The sequence below is a fragment of the Paramisgurnus dabryanus genome, chromosome 6 (genome assembly GCF_030506205.2).
Source record: "Paramisgurnus dabryanus chromosome 6, PD_genome_1.1, whole genome shotgun sequence".
Lineage (NCBI taxonomy): Eukaryota > Metazoa > Chordata > Actinopteri > Cypriniformes > Cobitidae > Paramisgurnus > Paramisgurnus dabryanus.
Genome location: NC_133342.1, coordinates 7044001 through 7070261, shown reverse-complemented (window position 1 = coordinate 7070261; position 26261 = coordinate 7044001). Strand labels below are relative to the sequence as shown.

General features: G+C 36.1%; 1 protein-coding gene across 1 annotated transcript in view; it reads right to left on the bottom strand.

The window, feature by feature from the left end:
• Window positions 1–26261, bottom strand: part of piezo2b (piezo-type mechanosensitive ion channel component 2b) — a 115259-nt gene that overhangs the window by 12864 nt on the left and 76134 nt on the right. Inside the window, exons 31-47 of the mRNA XM_065262379.1 lie at window positions 24009–24071; window positions 18713–18813; window positions 17634–17732; window positions 16807–16927; window positions 15469–15534; window positions 14206–14372; window positions 13369–13553; window positions 12910–13083; window positions 12077–12757; window positions 10516–10774; window positions 9862–10044; window positions 8026–8314; window positions 6976–7108; window positions 5362–5509; window positions 3628–3842; window positions 2814–2972; window positions 903–1050 (exon numbers count right to left, since the gene is read on the bottom strand). Coding sequence (XP_065118451.1) covers window positions 903–1050; window positions 2814–2972; window positions 3628–3842; window positions 5362–5509; window positions 6976–7108; window positions 8026–8314; window positions 9862–10044; window positions 10516–10774; window positions 12077–12757; window positions 12910–13083; window positions 13369–13553; window positions 14206–14372; window positions 15469–15534; window positions 16807–16927; window positions 17634–17732; window positions 18713–18813; window positions 24009–24071 — 3191 coding nt within the window. The remainder of the gene's footprint in view (window positions 1–902; window positions 1051–2813; window positions 2973–3627; window positions 3843–5361; window positions 5510–6975; window positions 7109–8025; window positions 8315–9861; window positions 10045–10515; window positions 10775–12076; window positions 12758–12909; window positions 13084–13368; window positions 13554–14205; window positions 14373–15468; window positions 15535–16806; window positions 16928–17633; window positions 17733–18712; window positions 18814–24008; window positions 24072–26261) is intronic.

Below are 26261 nucleotides of genomic sequence, written 5' to 3'. Positions count from 1 at the left end.
CCTTTAACTCATTTAGCGTCATTCGCGTGTGAAATTTTGTCATTAGCATTTTTTATAATATATATATATATATAGCTCAAATTGAGTAAAGAGCATTTTTTTACAACTTACCAGACTGTTTCTACAAATATCCGCCAAAGTTCTGATATTTCAACTTGCGCGAATCACATGATGCGCGTCAAAAGCTCAATTCACATTATTTGCATATGTCTATCGCGTCTTTGCATTGACTTAAAGTGTAAATCTCTTAGCGCTTCTTTTGCGTCTGGTCTGAACGCACCATTAAGAACCATACAGACTGACGAAGAACAATTTCTGGAAACTTGTGGTGTTTTCAGACCTGTAGACCATTTGCATTATTTAGAAACAAGGATTAAAATGGTTACAATGTTGCATTTTCTTCTTAGTTCGGTTTGCTTTTACAAGGCAAAGTTTAAAAAAATTGTTAAAAAAAGACATGAGTCCCTAAAGAGAATGCACTGACGTATGGTCTGGGATTTCACTTGTAGCTGTCATCTGTCAGACAACAGCTGCAGGTTTTTTATGGGTCTCTTTATAGCTTTCTTTATATTATTAAATTACTTTGATCGCAGCACTGTCCCTCTAAGCGATTAAAGCCAATCTCTTTAAGGCGCTCGCTAAACACCTTGCACATTTTAGTACTTTAAAGTGTTTTGGACAATTGGTCTGACCGTATTTTCACACACTGCTGCTTGTATGATATTATGCATCATATTCAGCCTGGTTTATTGGTCCGCTTGGTTGGATTGTTTTCTCACCATCAAGCAAACAAACTGAACCAAGGGAGAAAATGCAGCAGGTTCTGAAACAAACGTTAAGGTGTAAAAACTCTTAATTTTTATGATTGTAGGTTCTCTACTGCTTCACCCACTGCCTCTGACCTTCTCAGATTCCCTCCAGCATTTCAGGATGAAGATGTGTGCGTAGATGTCCTCCACACAGATCCAGCTGGACAAGCTGAGGGTCGTGTCTGTCCAGACCCAGTCCATCACCGCTCGCAACTCCGTCAGGAACGGGATGAGACGGAACCTGGAACACACAACACACACTTCAAAGATCACACTGATTGTTTTTAAAAGTGGTTCTCAAACTTTTTCAGCATGCGGAAAATTTATGACAAAAAACTGTTCTAAAACATATCATTTTCATTAAACAAAACATTAAATTATACAAAGTAGGAGCTGTTGGTTAGTAGCCTTATTTTTGGTTTGTTTTAATTACACAGAATTCATGATATATTAATGTATTTTATAAAATGTCATAAAACTGGGGCCCCCCTGGCACCATCTTGCGGCCCCCAGTTTGAGAACCATTGATTTATAAAACTGTGGGGCTCGTTTTCTGTTCTTTTCCCTTACTAAACTTTATAGTACAGTAGTTACTACTGTAAAATTATAATAAATCAATATGAAATATCCTGCAAACAAAACAAGACGATTTCAAAATCATTTGAGTTTTTGACAGTAAGGGTGGTAAAGTAGGTTTACTGTACATGCACCATCAGAAACATTTTCAAAAAATACCTTTGCACATTAACTCTTTTCCGCCATGATTTTTACAAAAGTTACTAAAAATACATTGCAGAAAAAGTTCTTCTTTAAATTTATAAACCTACAATATCAAATTGTATATCGAAATCAAATGAAAGAACAGACTCTCTGCTTTCAAACACACAATAAAGTTTTCATCTTATCTTCATTTGTTATCTTTTCATTACCTCTCAAATATGGGTAGGTTTCTTCAAAAATACAAAATTTTGAACAAAAAGCTGCATTTTGGTAAAGGACTTTGTTAGTTTTTACTGTTTTTGGATCAGTGGATGCTTCAGTGTTTTATAAGTTGGGTAAAAACGCCACCTAGTGGATAATAGCGGAAATATGGATTGCTGTAAAAACTCATCATTAACAGGGAAGCATTTCTCTTAATTGATGAGATCAATGGTGTTTACAAGTATACCTCAAAATATCTTTCTTTTTGTTCATTACAAAAAAAATTCATACAGGTTTGGAACAACATGAGGGTGAGTGATGACAAAATTTTTGGGTGAACTATCCCTTTAAGGTGAGATAAGACGTTCAAATGTCACAAACACACTATTTGGTTTAATCATTTGTAAATATAATTTAAAATATGTTATTTAAAGACATATTTATATGTAACTTTTGTGTAATATTAAACTGTGCCTGTCAAAATGATTTGCAGCATTTGGGTTACCATGTATTATACATTTTGAGAGAGCTGTTATCTGGGAATAACAAACCTGCAAATGTCGAGACTGGCCAATCAGAATCAAGCCAAGTTTAAAATGGTATAAATGTACCTGTATGACTTTCTTTCTGCCAAGGAACACAAAAGTTAATAGACTGCAATTATTTAAAAGTTATAGGAACTATTTAATTAAAACAACACTATAAATAGTTCCAATCTCATGGTGGAGGAAGATTAAAAAACAATTTTGTTTTATCACTCTTGATTATTCTATTCCAAAAAAATTGATTTAAGAAAGTGACTTTTTTGTCAAGAGTGCCATAAAACCCTTTAAGTGGCTATAAAGATGTTGAAACAGGACTTTGTTCTCATTATGTTTGGTTAAGAAAATTGGGGTCATCATTTTTCAATATTACGTTCCCTATCATTTCCTAGTAATTGTTGTCCATTGATTTTTTTTACATTTTGCCATGCTATAAATTTCCTATCCCACCAAACCACTTCTTCATCTCTAACAGTAAATGTATAGGCCATATTTTCTGACTTATCACTTAAATAGTATGTCATGCAATATTCCCGCTCACCCCTGGAAGAGAAAGAGGTTGACGTAGTTGTAGCTCTTGGTGAGGAAGTTCCCAAGTATACGAGTTGGATAGCCACAGCGAATCTGATACGCAGAGAGCCCGAAATAAATACATTTCACAAAGTACCACAACTGAGCTATTTTGTTCTGACTGAAGCGCCTGCAGAGAAGAGAGATGAAAAACATGATCAGATTATTTGTAGCATTTCCGTTTCAAAAGACACAACTAAATTACAACCATTTTACTCAACTAGAAAAACAAGATACACAATTCTGCTTATGAACCATCTGGAATGCAGAGGATGCGTTAACCAAATATTTTCCATCATTGAATGTTTATTTAGCAATGTTGGAAACCAGATCTGCAGGACACGTATTTAAGTCCAGCAGTTTAAAGGATCAGTGTGGAGATTTTTAGCGACATTTAGTGGTGAGACTGTGAATTGCAGCCAATGTCACGTCCACAGTTTACCCCTCCCTTTCGAAACGCATAGAGAAGCTACAGAAGCCGCCACAGAACAAACACGTCATCGTCTTAGACAGCGTAGTGACAAAACATGCTCTGTAGAACAGTTTGTCCATTTAGGGCTACCGTAGAAACAGGACGGTGTATGTAGATAAAAACGTCTCATTCTAAGATAATAAATACAATACAGTTTATTATGTAAGGTCTTTACACAACCACTGATAATATAGTTATGTATATTACATAGCATTTCTGTCAAGAGATCCTTCTAAAAGTTACACAATGCACCTTTAATAGGAATTTATTAAGTAGTTAAGTAGTGCTTGCCAAATTCCCAGTATTCCTTTACCTCTCCGTGATTCCCGGTAGGATGAAAAACATCCAGAAATGTATGCCAAACACCAGGATGACTTGGAAGACCACTTTTCCCATCACTGTCTTACGCAGGTAAAGGGCACGATCCACCACCATAGTGCCAAACTGGATAAGAACCATGACGAGGAACGGGCCAGGCACTTGATCCTCAGATAGTGAGGATGTGATATCGGCACCTCCCTGATGTTTCTATCGGCCAAAGATAACAAGAATCAACAAAAAATACCCATAAAACAACATGGTGCCTAATCCAACCAAAGTGTGGCTGTTTTTAAGAGCACTTGATGTTTTCTAAGGTAACATGAAGTCTTACCGTGGGTTCACACCAGCCGCATTTGAGGCATCAAAATCGCATCTTCCACGTCTAGTTTGTGTTGAACATATTGGGGCGGTTTCCCGGACAGGGATTAGACTAGTCCTAGACTTAAACAGTTTTAACAGCTCTCCAAACTGAAAACAACTTGCACTTACATATCTTAAAATACATCAGTGCCCTTTGTTTTACCTCAAAATGCACACAGGTAATGTTTTTAGTAAGGCATGTTTGTTAAAACGAATTATATTTCCTAATTAAACTAAGGCCTAGTTCTGGATTAAGCTAATCCTGGTCCGGGAAACCGCCCCATTGAGTTTACTAGCTTCATTCACTCGTGAAATTCTAGTCATCGCGACTTTCGCACGGAAATTCGCGTCACGGGAGGGGCCTCTGAACCCTGCTTGCTTTCTGTTATCACGTCACTACTAGAGCAAGCTCCTGATTGGTTAACGTGGTGCATTTTTCTGGCAAAGTTACAATTTTTAAACTCGCGCATTTGCAGTGGCAACGCTCAATACGCGGGAATAAGGCGGAATCGCGTCTTCAGCGCCGCACTAAACCCTTATTCGTGCAGCGAGACCTCCAGACGTGCGTCAATGCGTCTTCACATTGACTTAACATTAAAATCACTCGGGCTTGATGCCTCTACTGTGGCTGGTTTGAACGCAGCATTAGTAGCAACTGTTTTTAAAGTCCCCATGGGTTCAAAACTGACAATTGAAGAGCTCAGATGCAAAACCCTTTAAGTGTGTCTGACATGTTTTCTTGTCAATTAACATTTTTTATCAGACTTCTAATGGATTCTGCCACAAAACCGGTATATGTGAATGGCCTTAGGCTGGGATTAAGCAGATTTGAAGAGAAAGTATTTGTTGAATGTGTAATACGTGCTAAGGCATTTAGCGTTTTTGATGTTTAGAGGCTTTTGCATCTAAGATTCTGGATTTTTATTTATTAATGTAATATTGCAGTGTTCATTGTAAGCAATTTATCTGTGTGGGTCATTATTGTTTTTGTATTCATCTAAAAAAGTTTGACGGCTTGGACGGAGCATCCGTTAACCCCACCCCCTCCAACTGTCTGTTTCTGAATATGCTTGCTCTTTCTCTCATGTGATATTTAGTTTTACTCTGAAATACATTACAACCAGGGCGGTAAATTACAGAAACTCACTGGGGGATTTTAGATGACTTCGGTTTAAAATAATATAACATAATTTTTTTTCCCTGAAACTCCGCTCCCCCTTGAAATTCACTCCCCGGACCACATCTTATCGCGTTTTCCCCATTTTCAGCCCTGGTCACAACACAGAAGTTAACTGTTTCTTCCTGTTCATGGGGACATTAACATCCAAAATTACATACTTTGCTTATAAAAGACTATCAGACTTACTCCAAATGCCCAAAAGCCAAAGACAATAATGATAAAGTCAACAGTGTCAGCCAGAAACATCAAGACGTAAACGTCCGTGACAGCGTTGTACTCGGGGTGAATCAGATTGTAGAAGAACTGACGAATGGGCTGATAAATCTCCACCAATCTGAAAAGACAAAACAGACCGAGATGAAGAATTTATCTAAAATAAATAATAATAATGAATCATGAAACATTTACGACCTGATTTACACTTAAATGGCCTAGCGCCCTCGTATATTAAAGAACTACTATCAGAATACAATCCACCACGTAAACTGCGATCACAAAATTCTGGTAACTTTATTATCCCTAGAATATCAAAAGTGTCTAAAGGTGGTAGATGCTTTTCCTACTTAGCCCCTAAGCTCTGGAATGATTTACCAAATAATGTTCGAGTATCAGACACAGCCGATCAATTTAAATCTAAACTTAAGACATTCTTCTTTAACAAAGCATTCACATAGATTGTCCAGTAAATGTACTTTTCCCCGCAGTAGTTATTTTGTCTAGAACAAAGCACTCACATACCTCATATGGGTAATATACTATTGCCGCAATAGTTAACCTGTCTGCAACTGAGCTGACTTAAACCACTATAATGTATGACACTTGCATTACATGCGAATGGCCCCTACGCTAATAGAACTCTGTTTTTGTTTCCCTGTCTCGTCCTCGACCCCGAAGACAATGAGACAAACAGACCCAGTTCCTGTTGATGTGAAGGTCATCGCACCACTGATCTACTGGTTGTCCTTCAACGTGATGCCCAGCTGATGCACGACCAACGACCACCGGCTGAACAAGTTTAATCCGCTTACCCGCTTCCTATCCCTACCGTGTTTATATATATAAATATATATATTAATTTCTCCCAAGGGTTTTTGTCCTTCTAGGAGTTTTTCCCACCGGGTTTTCTCCTAGGGGGTTTTTTCGTCCCAGGGAGAGTCAGCCAACTCTGGCTTAACTTAGCACTTTACTGTATACCTTACATTATTACTACGCTCGCTTGAACGGTTTATCCTGAGCCGCTATATTCTACTTCTTATACTATCTATTGATTTTCTGTGTTCCCCTATACATCTACTCATGTAAAGCTACTTTGCAACAATTAACAATTGTGAAAAGCGCTAATTAAATAAAATTGAATTGAATATATCCAATATGTTTAAATGTTTAAAGAAAGCATGTTAAATTTTATTCTTCATTTAGACCAAAAGGTTCTAGAGTATTTAATGTATATCATTTTTATATTTATGGTAGAAAATTTACAAAATATTTTTATGAAACATGATCTTTATTTTATATCCTAATGATTCTGGCATAAAGAAAAATCAATAATTAGACCCATACAATGTATTGTTGGCTATTGCTACAAATATACCCATATGACTTAAGACTTAAGTTTTATATAGCTAGTTAGTAACACTATACACCTAACCCAAACTATAATCCTAACACAAAACCTTCTTTATTTTTACATTAAAATAATTTATTTACTATATTTTTAGCATACAAAAAGTGTTTCTTTCTTTCGGGTACCAATGTGTCCCCAAAATATGGTTGAGTAGGCACCCACACACTAACACTTACTTCTTGAGCAGGTAAACCTTGGCTTTAATGAGCTGTTCTCTGATCTTCTCCGTGATCATCTCCTTCCGGCTCTTCTGTGGTATTTCAGGCTCATCGTCAGCTCTGCGGCTGCTGTTCCGCGTACTTGTGCTGCCTGCGAAACAAACCACCAACAATCGTCACCGCAAACCAAACCCAGACAAAACGAATACTCATCTGTAAATGTTGTGTGTTTGATAGTGTCATTAAGAAATATTAAGTTGAATTTTACGTTACAGTTATTTATCACAGAGAGTTACATTTAAGTTACTTATAAGTTTTCACTGGTTTTGTTTACTACGGCCACGTGTAGACTGTGTGTACCATAAAGGTCCTCTCGCGTCCAAAGAAATGTACCCAACCAGAAACGACCCAAATCACTTTTTATCCGAACCCGAAGTGCATAAATATTTTTTTTAAAGACCCGACCCAAGAAAAACCTGAGAAAAATTAGGCAGAGTCCGACCCCAAATTTTTTTTAACCCAACTGGACCTAAATGTAAACGTGCCCTGCACGCACCAGTCAGACAACCTCGGTGGCCTGCTGCTCCATTTATTTTCATTTATTTTCTGACGACGATACCAAGGTAACTGCTAAAATGTGCATTCAAAATTGATTGACAGGTCTGGCCCAATGAAAATTAACCACCCACCAGCCACACGATGTCGCAAGTGCTCTTGGCAAACAGAAGAGGTGTTGGAAATGGACTTGATGCACACACGCAAGATAGTTCAGGTCTTACCCCAATGCTGCTAATATTATACCCGACCCGTGTACGAGATACAAGTGAAACTTTTAGGGTCGGACCTTGGGTTTTCGGATCTAAGTGGACCTGTGGGACCTCTAGTGTACACATACAGTAGGTGTTTCACCATCTATAACTATTTCTAAACATGGAACATGGCAGTAGAATTTAATTAAATATATTTAAAAAAATGTATATATCACAATACTCATTTTTGCCATTAAAAAAACTAAATTCATTATAAAAAGTAAAGCTCCAGCGTGTACGTTTGTATGAGACTCCTCACCTCGTTTGGATCTGGCAGAGGAGCGTCTAGAGATGTGAGACCCGCCGCTGGTGCTCTGACGCCGCAGATACGCCCGCTGCTCGGGATAACGGATCTGCACGTTCACCTGCTGCGAGTCCATGGATGTCCCAAGGTTTACAGACTTGAGCGAGAACGCCGGAGAACTCCTCTTCTCCTCATCACACGTCATTGACACCGTCATTTTCCCCTCATCCTCAGATTCATCTTCACTGACACAACCACCGCTCCGTGACATTTTAGGGTCGTCTTCATCCCAGAGGCCGTGACACTGAGTTGAAGAGAGACGGCATGGATAATCAAAACAGATGAAAACCAAGTTTTTAGCATTTAAAATACTGCGAGACTGAAAAAAATTGCTTTATTTCAGGTCCATTGCCTGTTCATTCAAAGCTCTAAACTACAGGGAGATAAAAGGCACTTTAACAAACAGAGACAAAAAGATGTCCCGGGATTATATTTTTAGCACAAATCAAATTCTTGATCACTTATGTAATAAACTATTTGGACATTTTGATATAAAACCCAGCACATTTAGTGCCAAGAGCAGCATTTTCTGGACGTTTTGTGCCTTTTATGGATGAGCTGTAAATCACACATTTACTGTGTTTTTACAGGCGCTCTTTATCAACCCATAGTCAAAACCGACTAAAAAATTGACAATGCATTTTTTACTATAGCTGCCTCACAAAAAGAGCAAACTCAAAACCACGTTGGAACCTTTAAAGAAGAGCAACCTTACGCTAGCATTATTTCACGAGCATTACAAATTGATTTTAAATCCATTTTATGGTTTTTAAGCTTTCAACAGTCCAGTGGCTTGGTTTATATCTCATAATGTCTGATAAATTATGTTTCTATCTTGGCATTCTTTACTGGAGGCTGCAAAATATCTCAAACCTAAAACAGAAAACAAGTACTGAACAAGAACAAGACTTTACAACACCTGCAATAGATCAGTGTGATAAAAAAAAATCTTAAGACCTATAATTGCTTGATTCTGTAATTCAAAACTCATGATTAATATTTCCTCCTATAGGTTATTGATTTGAACAAATGTCCATAGAAGGTTTGTGTCTTTATTAACTCTTTCCCCGCCATTGACGAGGTATCTCGTCAATTAAGAGAAAACAATATATATATATATTTAAAAGAAAAATACAGAGTTTATAAACAAATAACAAATATAGAAAAACCCGCTGTGCGCCGGTGCAAAATACGAATGATACATGCGTCACTGACAAAGTCAATTGCGCTGGGTGCAAGATAGGGCCCATTATGATAATATGCAGCTAATATTCATCAACAATTGGCAAACCAACATCTCTCTGACTTCAACACTTTTATTTTTCTCTTACATATCCGTGCATAAATTTGGAGGGAATATTACATTTTAATGTTATTTTAAATATTTTATAATATAATATTAAAATTAAAACAAATGTTTGTCTTTTTAAACGTTCTGTCGCGTTTCATAAAGTTTATTGAGTTGGCTCACACAGTTTCAGTTGGAGAGCTTGAGAAAAGGTCACGTGATTAAGGAAATATAGGGACAATCAAATCGATGCTCACTGGTTTTTGCATTGGACAGTGGAGATTTTTAGGGAACGAACATTCCAATGCATTGGAAAGATTGCGACTGAGACAGCCCCCAAAATGGCCGACTCCCTGATCATTGCCCAGACTACTGAACAAGGTAGCTGTTATATTCAGGCAACATGGCTGCTAATTTATACATGAAAAGTTGTTGCTCACAGTTTGAAAGGAATTTTCATGAACACTACAGCTGACAGCATGCAGAAGATTTAAAATGAAAACCTTCAGTATGGATCGGTGAAAAAAGAGTGCAAGCAGCTGGACGAGGTCATAAAGTACATAACCATCTTTCTTCTCCACCCCGATGATGTTGGGCGGATGGTACGGCTTCTTCTTGTGCATCTCCAGGTCCTGGTTGAATGGGAAAAAACTGAACTGGAAGAAGTATTTGATGACAATGGTAACCTGAAAGACAGAAAAAGAAACGATTTAGAGTTTTTTTAATTAAGTAACACTTTACAATAAAGTTGTATTTGTTAACTTTAGTAAATGCATTAGCTTACATAAACAAACAATGAATAAGCAATATAGTTTTCGCAAACACACACAACAGGAAAATCTAATATAATTGGTTCAACAACCAAGACGATCGAGTGGACTTAAGTTAATGTCAATGCAATTGTTCATGTTAATTCACTGTTCATTAGATATTGCATTAACTAATGCTAACAAATGCAATCTTATTGTAAAGTGTTACCAAGTGATACATAAAAACCAAGTTGGGTACATAAAAACCATTAAAAAGGTTGAACTATAGAACCTTTTCCTACCTTCTCACTTTATTTCTATAGTTTCATGCTTACATCAGGGAAAATGTAAAGACTTAATTCAAAAAAACATGTAATTAAAGATACCAAATACACCTCAAAACCTTACCTCTGTGTATACAATGGCAGTCATCCAAAAGCGTTTGCTAGGTCGTGGAACAGAAAGCATTGCCCATAGAAAGATGAGGATGGGCAGTACCAGCGTTGCCATGGACGCTGAGATCATGTGGTTGAGGATGATCACCAGGAAACACACCATCTCTGAGTGCGCCACCAGCAGGTTATAAAGAGCATAACATAGCTGCAGACCCAGCGGCTGGGAAGTATAAAAACGCTCGGAATTATCCAGTTCCTCGTCATAAAACATTCTGGAGGAAAAACAAGAGTACAGACATCAAAATTAAATATAATAAAATAAATTATTCATAGGTAAAAACTATATTACATTCATAAATTAAATGCATCCACTTGATCACAATCTAAATATTATTAACTAATGTCACAAGATTAATCCCGATTAATTGCATACAAAGTAAATGTTTTTGCATAATATGTGTGTGCGCACTGCGTGTAATTATTTTTGTATAAATACAAAATGTTCTCTGTTCTTTATTAAGAAATATTTACATATCACTGGTTTTCATCTTGTTTTACTTTTGTCTGGAAAAGAAAGTGCAGGTAAACAACAAACTGACCTAGTTTTACTCATTTAACAAAATATTAACAAAAATGTGAATTCTCACGGAAGAAAAAGTTAGGACATCCCAACAATTATTCCCACTTAAATTGGCTACAATGTTGTATGCGATTAATCGCGATTAATCTTTTGACAGCCCTAATAATTATGTAATTATAAATATACTTTCTTCTTGCATTCAAACAATTTTTAATTTTGGATCAAAGCTATGATCTTGGCATTGTTAACAAGGCTGCAGTACAATAATGGTGTTTCCAAAAATGAGAAAAGTGTTTTTCAACCATTCGATCACAAAATGTACTATAGTATCGTTTTTCTTTAACATCACCTCATTAACTGTTTTATGTCTAGATCACAAGAAAACACGAAGACAAAAAGTAATGCTGCATGGCATTCATGACTTAAGTAAAAAATATTCAGAGGGATTCTTGTAGCGGTATCAGGAATCTGCCACTTGAAAAAACTTATTCTGGTTTGGAAATGTCCAGTAATTAGGAAACGTCTGCAGACTTTCTAACTGGGTTTCACAGGGAATCACGCTTGGATAATGGAGACAGGACTGCATGTAGTCACGATGGGGCAAGTTATTAATTTACTAGCAGTCCAGCTTGTAATTGCCAAACTGAATGCTGTGCACAAAAGAAGGAATGCAGAATTTTTGATGCAGGCACTAGCAGCAAGGGCATTACGATAACAACATATATGGTAAAGACAATGTCAGCTGAAACATCTAGAATTTTTTCGGCAAATATGTTTCCATCTCCAAATATTCGCATTTACTTTAAGTCAAAAAACACCTCAAGCGAGTGTACATTTTTTTTTTGCAAATTAAGAGATATGTATTTGAAATTTGGCATTTCAATCACTTGTTTTTGATGCGATACATAAAATCACGGTGACGGAAACAAGGCTACTGTTGGTCTTATGCTAATCTGAACTACAGGAACACATCTGGCTATCTAAGTTTACTCACTTGTTGAGCAGTAGCTCGCTGGCAGTCAGTTCAGTGGTCATCGAGGGCAACAGAGAGTCGTCCAGATCAGACTTGCTGTCGGGCGTCATTAGCATCAGACGTTTTTCACTGTCACTTTCATCTGAGCTCATAGACAGACGGTCGAAACTCACGGCTTTGCTGTAACTAGGTGGCACATCTGCATCAGAGGTGTTGGGCATCTCTGTGTCTGGGGTTAAAAGCTGCCCGCTGTGCAGGTCTGTGTGCCCATTCTCAGCTCCTGACGATTCGCCGTCGTCTCTTCGTAGAGGCTCTTCTCCATCTTCCTCTTCAGTAACAAATTGATCTTCCTCTATGTGCACCTCAAACTCCCCCTGAGAGACCTGAACTTCTTCACGTCCTTCGTCTGAATCTACCGGATCCCACGGACTTTCCTCCATCACTTCCTCTGTCTTGTCCTGCATCACGTCTTCGCTTACTTTCTCAGTTAATTCCGGCATCTCGTCCTCTGTAATATCCAGTGTGACGTCTTCAAGACCTGCCTCCTCAGGTTTATCCTCGATGGACTGCTGTCTCAAGTCAGCTCCTTCGTCTTTTTCCTTCATTTTGTCTGCTTCCAACTGGTCCTGCTCGTTCTCAGCCTCATCTATGGTATCGTCTGTGCCTTGCCGAGAAAACAGTGTGATGCACTGGGTGGCTTCACTGGAAAAAAACAACATGAGAAAAACAGTAGTAGTGAGCAGATAAGAACTTTGGTTAGGTTTGCAATGATAAGGTGCTAGGACAAAACAATAACACAAAACTGATAGTGATGGGTGTGAAGATGAGTATGATGAAGAGGTGAACATGGACACCTGGAGATGATGCTGCTGCCGCTGTCCGCGGAAGAGTTGGACATGTCCACGCCATACATTTTGCGCAGTTTGGGCCGAGCGCGCTCGCTGGTTTTGGGAATATTCTGGGGCATATCGTCCAGGTCATCAAGGGTGGACTGACGGGAAAACAGCATGGTGGCTTCTGTATATCCACTGATGGATGGAAACATGAACAGATGTGGAACTCAATGATGACAAAAAGATGAAATTATGAGGAATGATGATTTTCCAAAAAATATCACAAATGAGATCTGTCTCAGTGTATTGCTAATCCTACAAACGGAAATTTTGTTATATGTATTGTACCTATATGATGAAGCATGAGATTATGATATGGACACGTATATGTGTGTTTTTTGTGCAATTCATTCATTAGAAAAGTTTTATGATCCACTATTACAGATTTAATGTAAAACAACAAGACAAAGTAATAAAGACCTGGAAATGCTGTCTCTAGATGCAAAAGAGTCCATACTGTGTCCGGCCCGTCGACGACGCTCTCTGTGTGAACCCGAACCCGAATCCTCCTCGCTGATCCGATCCAGCCCAGACTCACGAGACACATTCAGCTTCATCTGCTTCTGATAGTACACGTGGATACTCTCCCGTGATGGGACGTTTCCCTGAGGGACGAAATTTCAGCGGATTATTGACCGACAGAACAGTCAGCGTTTCATGTCACGTGGCACATCAAGCGAACTAACCACAGGTTTTCAATAAAATATAAATCCTACGTACTTTCCTGCGGATGTGCTAGATCTTAGGTATTGCATCCTACGTTCTCGTTCATCCCACATGATCATTTCAATTTAAATTATTATTTAATTATTGTTTTTTAATCTTTAATCAAAAATGATAACCTCCTCCCCTCCTCGAAAAGATCACAGTGATTAGCAATTAGCAACATGACCCAACTTCCAATGATCCAATCAGTTCTCGATGGATAAATTCAAGTCCCGCCCTACATTTTTTCTCATTTAAAAGCCGTTTTACTTAGATATACATTAAGATGGGGACAATCACTATTTCCGTTTCATGGCAACTTTAATATTTCACCACCTGTTCATTTATAAAGCAAGTATCCTGTAGGCTGATACAAGACCCTACATCATAACCTAATGTAGTTTATTCTGTGGTCCTGCCTGTCAGACTAACATCAACCACATTTTCTTTAGATATCACATTAGTTAATATATTAGTGAAAAAATTACTAATGATTTAGCCTAATAGTATGAAAGATCAGATGATGCATTGGTAGAACTGTTCACTGTGAACCTTTTTGACTTCTCTGGTCAGCATGCAGCGTTCGATGCGCAGAACTGTGGATATGTCAATGTACTCTCTGCAGACGGAGTTCAGCCACTTGGTGATGCTCTCAATGGTGGTCAGAAACAGCACCCAGGTGAACTTGATGATGTTGAAAACCCTCTTGATGATGTTGTCTGCAGGAATTCGGAGAGGCAAACCGTTTTAGTTTTAAGTTATGAGCTGTACCTAAAATTATATTTTCATATAACACCACACACTCTTAAAAATGAACCCATTTTTGGGTTCCCCAAAGAATCTTTCACTTTCTTTCATAACTTTTATATTCTGCAAAACCTTTTCCCATTACAAGAACATGTGCTCTTCGGATGTTAAAGGTTCTTTATGGAACCGTACAGCCTGACAAAGAACCATTTAAAGTCCCCCTGTACTCGATAATTTTATCACTTAAAACTCATCTTTGAACGTAATAATAAAAGTTTTACTTGTGACAGTAGTTTCTTCATGCTTTAAAACAGCCTGAAAATATATATATATACATACATACATATTATGCCTCGCCTCCACTTTTTCACACCACCCCGGACCATAGATATATATGCAAATAGATGCTACATTCAGCAATTTCAGACACATAACAGTCCTTCCAGAAAAACTGTTTTTTGTTGTGATTTTTGCGGCACGTTTTCATAAAAAATGTGATGGAATATGCAGGATATTTATGCAATTTTATGTAATGAAAATGCAGGAACTTGCAAAAATTGGGGGAAATTGCAAAAACTGCGGTTGGTTGAAAAAGAGAAAAAAAGTGATTTCCCAAAACCCTGTTGTTTCACGTCCCATAATTACATCACTTCATAACGTTCCCATGGCAACATGTGGGCATGGCTGTGCTTGTGTGAACTAAATGCAACATTTTCCACGAGGGATTATGAAATCATGCAAGCCCCGCATATTTTGTGTGCAAAAACATCTATGGCTCGAACTCAGATCCATTCGTTCAACTGTGATGATGTGATTGGTTACATGTTTGTGACGTACAGTAGAAAATCAAGGCGATTTCAAACCGTGGTTTTGAGTCTTTGGAAAACTCAAATTTTATGGAGAAAAAACTCAACAATGGTGTTGAATGATGAATTTGTTTGTCTTAAAGCATCTTAAAACACCACATAGATATATAAACCAAAATAAAAACTTGATTTCCACCACAGGGGGAACCTTTTTAAAAGGTTTTTATCATAAAGATGATAAAAATGTTTTTTATGAAGGTACCTGGTCCGTTTTTTTCATCCTCTGAACTCTGACCATCCTCTTCACCAACTTCTATTGCCACATGACCTACCCAACACACAGATAGTTGCTTTTTAATGAGACCAACTTTACAGTTCATGTTTAAGTCTCACTTGTTAAATATGTTGCTGTTTACTAATATAAATTGGCCTCACCCCTTTACACTTTACAATACATGTATTTAACATTACTTAATGCATTAGACAACAGTGGCGGCTCGTGACTGCTCATCCGAGGAGCGCAAATTCAAAATATGTGTTCTGAGTTTCATGTGTGTTGCTTGTCATGTGAACCATGTGCATCACGTGTTTTGTCAAAATAAGTGCCTACTGCACACGCGTCAAAACCGTTTATGATAAAAGAGACGCTCACGTTCACAAAATACACGCAAGACACTCGCTTAACAGTAAACTCTGATTACGCATGAGATTATGTGAGCATCTGGCAAACGCGAGCGTCTCTTTTATCACAAACCCTTTAGACGCGTCTGCAGCAGGCACTTATTTTGACAAGACACGTGATGCACATGGTTCACATGACGCGCAGAACACATATTTTGAAATTATGAACCACACACACGACGGGCAACATACATGTTGTGACGAACTTCTCATCAAGGGCCCTCGAAAAAAGAAGTCACTGGCTGCCACTGTTAGACAACATGAACTAACAATAAATAATACTTCTAAGGCAAATGTGTCAAATACATGGCCCGAATTAAATATCATTGCGCGGGCCTGATGCAAATGTGCATGGGGTCTGATTTGGCCTGCAGGCCTTATGTTTGACACATGTGGCCTAAATGTTTATAAAATAGTTAGTAAACAATAGTTTGTTATACACAGCTTTTACTAATACATTTTAAAAATCAAAAATTTTAACTGTTAACATAAGCTTATGCATTGGATTGGCATTAAATAATATTAACAAATGACGATAAACTACATTGCACATTGTTAGTTCATGTTAGCTAATGCATTTATTATTACACTTATTTTGCGTAAAGTGCTGGGCTACTCATCTGTTCTAGATGAACGATCTTTAGCATTACTGACATCATTCCTATAGGTGGAGCTTGTTTCCCATAAATATATTAAATGTCCCATAAATAAAATGTCTCGCCCTATCGACTTTAACTGTAAGTGCATTACTATAAACAGTACGACAGACAAAAGAAGGAGCTTTCGGAGGTCATCAGCAGCATGGCACAAACTCAATCAATAGTTATCGAGCTTATCCTAAAACCACAAAATTCCTTCAACCAAACATAAGGCGACAACCGTAGCGTACTGTGCTTTTTAGATGACCTGCTCATAATACCTTCTTTATTGTCTTTTTTATGTCGGTGACCGCGTCCATATCGCTTCCAAAAATGTCGCCTCCCTTTGGTTCTCTCTTTCAGTGCCGTCTTAGAGTCGGTAATCCAGGCATGATACACAAACTACGAAGTAACATCAATGTAAATTCATGATTCATGAACTCAGAGTTTTCCAATGGTATCAATACATAAACATGTTGGACATCCAACCATTTCAGGAAATTTGTTGAATTTAAACACAAAATGTATATTTATCCAAATATAAGCAATAAGTAAATTCTCTTTAGATGCTAACATAAATATTTTTTCTCATCTCCTGAAAAGGCTGGATTTCACACAAACAATCATATCCAATACGCTGAATACAAACAACTATTTTCTAAGTTTCAAGTGAAACTTGAAATATTTTGATGAAGTTGTTTGAATTCAGTACACAAAAGATGGGACAAAAGAGTAAATATGGTGCACTCCACTAAAAACGTGATTTGGCACTACATGGGTATTTGTAGTGCCAAATTAATTCAATTTCAAATACCATTAGAATAAAGTGGAGCGACCACATCATTTAATAAAACAAAAACAAACAAATCTTTCCATAAACACCACCACACAAGTCACAATGGGCAATACATCTAAAGCATTTCCATTCCATGCCCGCTTAGGTGAGTTATTATTTTGATATTTTATTATTTTCTTAATAACTTCAAATGTATTATTGCAATAACATGGAATGGAAAGGCAGCTTAAAAATATTAACATAAACCCCACCAACAAACACACAGACTGAAGCAGAACAGTTCATATGGTCACCGCACGGCGGTGGTGATACCTTTGCCGCCCTGATAATATACTGAAGAATGGTTTTGGGCAGTTTAATGACTGATTTGGGTAAAGCCACGAGGGCCGAAGCAAACTTTCTGATTGCTCGCTGAGAACAAAAAAACCAGGGAGAGAGATTGAAAGAGTCACAGCATCAATATCCACAAGTCCTACTACACAACATTACATTATACAATAGATATAGATTTATTATATGTGCATTATATATACATATAATTTATTTTATGGTGGAATTATAATAAAAGCCGAGTCTGAAATTTTTTTTTTTTTTATTGAATATCCTTTTGCACTACAAAAACATGACTCATTACAGACGTCAGATGGGTTGCAAATACACTTTAAAAATGCTGAGTTATTGTTACTCAGGGCCGAGCCCAGTCGTTGGGTTAAATTATCCCAGAAAATGTTAATATTTGACCCAACAATAGGTTAAAACAATCCAATATTTTGTGTTGAAACATCCAAGCATAGATCAAATTTAGTGCTGGGCAAAGATTAATCGCGATTAATCGCATACAAAATAAAAGGGCATTTTTGCCCTAATACTGTATATGTGTGTGTTCTGTGTGTAAATATTATGTATATTTAAACACACACACACAAACATACATATATACATTTCAGAACATTTTTATTTATATATACATTTTTTTTGTTAATATATAATATAGATTATGTAAAAATCTAAATAAATATATATACACATGTAAATGTTGCTTAAATACATACATGAATGTGTGTGTGTGTGTGTGTATTTATATATACATAATAATTACACACATCACACACACATATATTATGCAAAAAAATCACTTTTATTCTGTATGCGATTAATCGCAATTAATCTAATTACATTACAACCCAAGGGTCTGGGCTTGACCCTTTTTGACCCAACGCTGGATTGAAAATAACTTTTTTAGAGTGTATAATTTCAAGTGAACTATGCATTGTGAGCTATGAAAACTTTTTTATTCAGAAACACAAGTAATATATAAATATATACATTTATAAATGAAGACTTTAGAAAAAAAGTTTATCTTCTGAATGACGATGCAGTATGACACTCACCTGAAAGGCAGATTTCTTAGGCAATTCTTCTTCTTTTTTCTCTTCCTCCTCCTCCTCTTCGCTGTCAGTTTCAAACAGGTAATAATCACCACTTCTAACCACTGATAGAGGAACGATGAGAATGTTATTTAAACAAGTACAGATATAAATATCGAAAGTGCTTGTTTGCATTCATCATCAACTTTGTAGACGCACATATCTACATTGAGAAATACCAACCAATCCTTTGACCTGAAACAAATGTCATTAATATATAAATTATATTTGAAAACCATATGGACATACTGTACATGAGAAACAGTTCACACAAACACTAGCATTCTGACATTATTTACTCATCCTTATGTCATTCCACCTTTACTGTATGTATATAAGAAACAAAACAAGAGCTCATTTTTATTTACCAAGACTTTGTCTATGAAACTCCAAATGCAGTACATAAAAGCACCATAAAAGTCAATATAACAAAGCTTTAAAAGCAGTAAAACACCTTTGTGAGAGAGACAGATCATTCTCCTTTCCACATATTTTCAACTGGCATATCATAATAACTTACTTCATGTGCCACAACTAACAGCATGTGGTGATTCTCGCGAAATTAGACTTATGAGGTGTCAAGAAACATTTTGATAAAAAAGTAAATGCTTTCAAAATAAGAAGTTACAAACATCTCTTCATGTACAATTTTGCACATGATTTCAAATGACATCATACAAACCAATTTTGTTGTTTTTTTCCACATTTAAGGAAAACATTTTCATTACCGCAACGTGTCCATTACTCAATTTGGGTTCTTTGACATGGAAATATTTATAATTAAAAAATAAAAAAAATGAAAAGCTTCAGTGCATGTTATACTATAAACATTTACAAGAAACATGTGATATTTAGTGATCATTGATAAATGTAAAGACAATAATAAGGAATATAAATGTGTCCATGACCAATTTTCTCATCCTCTGCACAATTTTCAATCATTGTTTAAGCCCTCAAGGAACTAACATTTTCAAAAAATATTTGTTGGAAGGGACATAATTGACTGTGACACTCAAGATGGCTACCAGGTAAGCAGATCTTATTTTTTCTCTCCAGATAAAAGTTTAAATTTTGTTTTTCATAGTACCTAACAACTTTTTATTTCTCAATACCGAAACATGAGTTTGTAAATTCATATATTTAATGTAATATCGTGTTGCGGTAATGATAATTTTTGATAATGAAAATCTAAAATATGTAAATAATTCTATAGGAAATATTTCTTAAATCCTCTAAAAATAATGTTATAGTAAGTTCAGACCTTAATCTTATATTTGCAAAAAAAAAATGGCTTCAAGGGCTTCTGATGCTGGACACTTCTAACTTCTAAATCTGGATTTCGTGAAAATCACCCATTTGGCAATTTGCATCAATGGCTGTTTCTGAATTAGAAATGCAGACATTTCAGGACATCAGTATAGAGAGTTTATGTCTTAAGATGAATAAAGTGTAGCAGTCAGTCATGAGGGTGAGTAAATATAGTCAGTATTCTCATTTTAAGGACTATAACAACAATTAAACGGGTATAAATAATGATACATAAAAAATGTCACAGCCACATCAACATTAAAATGAACTGAAAGCATATCTCTGATCGTTTTCATGTATCTAGGAGGGTTAGTTAGTCATCTGATAAAAGAAATTCCCTTCAAAACTCTGTGTTCGCAGTTACACAGTGAAATAGCAAAACAGAAATTGGAATACAGAAACTGCCTTGTGTCCTTGAACAGAAGAGCCACGGTGGAGAGGGAGGGCAGGGGGGGATGCTGGGAAAATACTTTATACACCATTTAAAAGGACGGAGTCAAATAATGACCCTATAAAGTCCTTGTAAAAATATTAAATGTTATCTTACAGTATATAGTGATTAGAATGTCTCCTTACAAAAAAAGTACCATGGTATTACCATGGTTTTTACAAGGTACCACAGTAATACCATGTTTTACAGAGTTGTAATACTATGGTATTATTGGCAGTACTTGAAACACCATGTACTGTAATGTAAATACCATGATATATGAATATGGCACTCATATTCATATCATACTCAATTGGATATCATAGTACAGTGTTATAGTCCGATACCATCACTATACTATGGTATCACCACAGACCTTTTTTGTAAGTCATGCTTTATTTTTAATATTAAAAAATAGCATTCCAGTCACTATATAAAATCAAACTTTATTCCTTTGATTTATTATTTAAGCATATCACGTGTGTTTGAGTATTAAGCTGATAACTGAGATCAGCACATCAAAAAAATAAAAGAAATACCATCACCACCCCATCTGTTAGACAATAAAACAGCACTAAAACTGGAAGTCTGATGGTATTTCTTTCACTTTTGATGATTTTGATGGCTTTCACTTTTGATAGCAAACCCAATATCTAAAACATCGTCCAGCTCTTGAAGAGAGAGATCCTGCCCATTTAGTTTTTTCAAGATAAAAAATCACCCCAACATAAAAATTCTGTCATTTCTCCGCCTCTTGGTGTTTGAAACATGCATACAAATGAACATCTGACCACTTTTGAGGTTGTGAGTTGGATTCCCACATGTATAGTATAAATGTAAAATGTACAGTATAGCTACAGTATATATACTCTTACTGTGTGGATGAAAGCATCTGCCAAATGCACAAACGTAAATTATTATATGGCATGTTATTCGGAGAGATGAAGGTGCTGATTAATACTTCATTTTGTGCTCCATAAAAGAAAAATAATAATCGTTTTGTTGTCATGTCTTATATTTTGTATTATATCATCACTTCCTGTTGTAGTTTTTTCTGTGTTTTTTGTAGTTCTTTCAATGTGGCCCCATCATAGACTGTAAAAAAGATGGACGAAGCAACGGCACTTCTTTCCATTGTAATTAACTGAACGTAAAATGTCTGATAATGGGAAATGTTAAGCAAAAACCGTTTGGAGCTAGGGCATGCGCAGAAGGAATCGTCCATATAGCCCGGAGGTGGCGCTTCCAATTCAACCATGCCCCTTGAACGTCTCATTTGACTGGCTGCTAAAATAAGGTAAGTTAAATACAACTCATTTTGTTAGTGTGAAATAACACAAAAATCGAAAATGAATAGTTAGTTGTATCTTCAATCTTCCCTTGAAGCCCTTAGAGAAGCTGTCAATCACAAATGTCAATCATAACGACACGCCCCGTTTCTAGCTAAAATAAAACTTATCACCAAAATGAACAATTGAACATATATCAGCATGATAACAACTACCTTAAAGGACCAAAACCATCTTTCGAAAAATTTTATTGGGATTGTTATTTATTTTTTATTTTGACCCGAGTCGCGTTTGTTTGCATGGCGAGGGCGGGGTTTATGACTTGTACTGCATCCAGCCACCAGGGGGCGATCAAAGAGTCAGGAGGTTCACTTTTCAAGATGTATGAGGCACACCCGGACCCCACCCTTACAGTGCCCTGGTGTGTTTAGTTAGCTGTATGTATGTATACCACTGTGTTTCTGGTGTAGCTGGTCAGTTAATGTTAAAAATTTGTTATTCATACTAAAAACATATAGATTCGTGATTCTTTCACATTTAAATGTTTCATTTCTTTTCGGACGGACAAATGCGCAGAATTTTAGGTTTTGGGGGAGCAGTGATGGTCGAGCAGCCGATGCAGGAAATCTCTCTTTTACACATCAGAGTTTTTCAATGGATTTGATTAAAGCCGAGTGATTCTCTACTGTGAACTCTGTTCACCACGTCCTGCATCCATATAACAACAAACCAGCACCAACCAGACATGAAACCTTTCCTCCGGCTGCTCTTCAGTATCTATTTAAGACTTCATTACAAATACTCCTGCTTATATGGCTTAATAAATACTTGGTTTAAAGCATAAAAAAGTTTTACATCAGTGGAAATCAGTTCATTTTACATCAGTTCCTATTATGCATTATATTTTAAATATAAATTTTAAAGTGAAAGCTGCTCTACTTAAAAAACTTACTTCATTTGGTAACACCCAAAATATTTTAACATTTTCAACTTAAATTTTTCACTTAAAGGGGACATTTCACAAGATTTTTTAAAGATGTAAAATACATCTTGTAGGTAAAGTTCAAAATACCATAATATAATTTATTATAACATGTTAAAATTGGCACTTTGTTGGCACAAAAATAAGTTGTCAATTCTTTTCTCTCTCTCTCTCTCTCTCTCTCTCTCTCTCTCTGCACTAAATGGCAGGGCAGTGATTGGATAATGCAGATTAAGGGGCGGTGTCATTATTATTTTGACATCACAAGGGGAGCCAAATTCATCACAAAAGGAGCCAAATTCCAATGACCTATTTTTTCACATGCTTGCAGAGAATGGTTTACCAAAACTAAGTTACTGGGTTGATCTTTTTTCGCATTTTCTAGGTTGATCGAAGCACTGGGGACCCAATTATAGGACTTAAACATTGAAAAAGTCAGATTTTCGTGATATGTCCCCTTTAAAGTGAGAAAATTTAATTTAAAAAACTTTAGACGTTACCAATAAAGTAATTTTTTAAGTTGATAAACAATAAAAAAAAACAATAAATCACAAAAAAAATTACTGGGGGGATGAAATCATATTTATACAGTTTATTTATTCATTTTAATATTAATTTTATTATTATATCAAATTAATATGGCAAGAATTCTACATCAATTTATTGGCCAAGTGCAATAAAGTCCAGTATGACAAATTAGCATAAAAATATATTTTAAATATTTCAACTGTTTCTTCATTTTTACCTTTTTGTCCAAATTAAATATTTAAAGTGGAACTCAACATCACTGTTATCCTTTTAACTAAATCCAGTTCCTAAATACATAATTAAATTGTCTTTTTTGCATACTACTAATGGGAAATATGCATATTAATTGACAACTTAAATTAATTACAACTTAAAGCGATGGTTTAGCGACCCATGATTGTGTTCGTCTGAAAGATTATGGACATATGTATCTCGGATTGCTTGAGGGTGAGAAAATCATGTTTTTTATTTTGTCATTATGTTATCATCTAGTTTATAATTTGTGGTCATTTAAAAGTTGAAAAGGTCCTGCATTACAGAAATGCCTCTAAAATGAAGCCCAGCCTCAGGAGCCTTAAATAGAAATGAGAAAGGTTTCAAGTCTGGACGTGGAGTCTGCTGGAGGAGGTGTGACAGAGTTCAGGTGCAGTATTGAAATCCTCTGACTTCTGCTTAAGGACACAAGGACAGTGAGAGCAGATAATGATGTTGTGTTGAACCTACTGGACGCATGATCAACCCATGGCCTCCACCACTGCTTTTTATTCACCTTGTTTCTCTTTCTCTCTGCAAATGAAACGTCAGAGTATTAATAAAGCACATCTATCTGTCCAAAAATGTGACGGTCAAAGAAAACCAAAAGACCTTCAGCTATCAAATAAAGTATTTAACGCTACAGTTAAAAAAGTTTAGAATCACTATGAAATCTTATTCACAAAAGATGCTTTATGCAAATTACTATTGTTATTTCAACTAACACTCTTATTTGCATTAAGGACAGCAGTGCCATCCATCAGTTTATGATGATATTGCATTCTGTTGCACTTCCCATATTTGTGATTGACTTCTACTTTTATTTCTAATGGATCTATAGGATCATCTTATCCTTATGTCCATCCACAAAACAGTTTTTTATTTACAGTAATTTACAGTATTGTAAAGAGTAAACATGAGTACATGTAAGTACAAAAAAATTAAGGATTTAGGTAACTGTAATCTAATAACCATAAAAAATAAGGCTAATCATGTGATTTGAAAATTTACTAAATAAAAAACTGTTCATATTCTAAATTACTTTATGAATTGCTTATCATCAGTTAAGGCAACCAACTGCTTTCATAAAAAAGTCGAACTCACACAACAGGATTTTTGGCCCGAATTTACCCCTATTATCCCCTCCCAAGAATCCAAGAGAAAATCAGTTCCTGGACTTCGATCGATTCCAATGTTCAGCTCAGATTATCATCTAATTTGTGATGTTTAGAGATCAAATAGTACAATTCCCGATGTCCTGCATGGAATTTGATATTTTGGATTTTAAACCGGAATTATTATATCAGTACTTCCACAATAGCCAATGTGAATGACAAACCTTTAAAGGAATATTCCATTTTCTTAAAAGAAAAATCCAGATAATTTACTCACCACCATGTCATCCAAAATGGTGATGTCTTTCTTTGTTCAGTCGAGAAGAAATTATGTTTTTTGAGGAAAACATTCCAGGACTTTTCTCATTTTAATGGACTTTAATAGACACCAACACATAACACTTAACTCAACACTTAACAATTTTTTTCAAAGACTATAAACAATCCCAACGAGGCATAAGGGTCTTATCTAGCAAAACGATTGTAATTTTTGACAATAAAAATAACAAATATACACACTTAAAGCACAACTTCTCGTATAAATCCGGTCCAGCGTGACCTAACGTAAATGCGTAGTGACGTAGGGAGGTCACGTGTTACATATATAAAACGCACATTTGCTGACTATTTTAAACAATAAACTGACACAAAGACATTAATTAGTATCAGTTGACATACAACAACGTAGGAAAGGTCCTCGTTCTCAACACTTGTAAACACTGGGGCGGAGTCTCGCGTTCGTCCTCTGTGACCTCTTGACGTCATGACGTATTGCGTGGGGTCGGCTGGCGCATCATGACCGGATTTAAACGAGAAGTTGTGCTTTAAAAGTGTATATTTGTTATTTTTATTGTCAAAAATGACAATCGTTTTGCTATATAAGACCCTTATGCCTCGTTTGGGATCATTTAGAGTCCTTTGAAACTCCGTTGAAAAAAACTGTTACGTGTTGAGTTAAGTATTAAATGTTGGGCTCTATTAAAGTCCATTAAAATGAGAAAAATCCTGCAATGTTTTCCTCAAAAAACATAATTTCTTCTCGACTGAACAAAGAAAGACATCAACATTTTGGATGACATGGTGGTGAGTAAATTATCTGGATTTTTCTTTTAAGAAAATGGAATATTCCTTTAAAGGTGCCAATGAATGCATTGAAATAATATATTAAATTGTTCTCTGATATCTACATAGAAGGTATGTAACGTTATTTAGATGGCTAGGATTTGTCCCCAGAATGAAATGGTCTTATATTTCCTTATTTGAAAGGGTCATGAATAATAATGTTGAGCTCTGCCCTGATTGGCTGTTTCACAGAGCAGCTCCTACAGTAGCTCTGTGTATGTGTAATCAGACCTTATGTTTGAGTCTGTATCAGATGAAGATGCAGATTTTGAGGAATAATCAATTGTTTGGAGATTGTTAATGGACGTTTCTGAGTGTTAAGTTTGTGTTTTATCTGTATGGACCTGCAAAACGTAACTGTAAAGTAAATAGTAGAACTTCAGCCTAAACGCTAGCATACAGCATTAACTAGCATATAGCGCTAACTCAGCAGTCACACCGAGTGAAACTTTAAAACACACCGAGTGAATGTAGTAAGTTTCTAGCG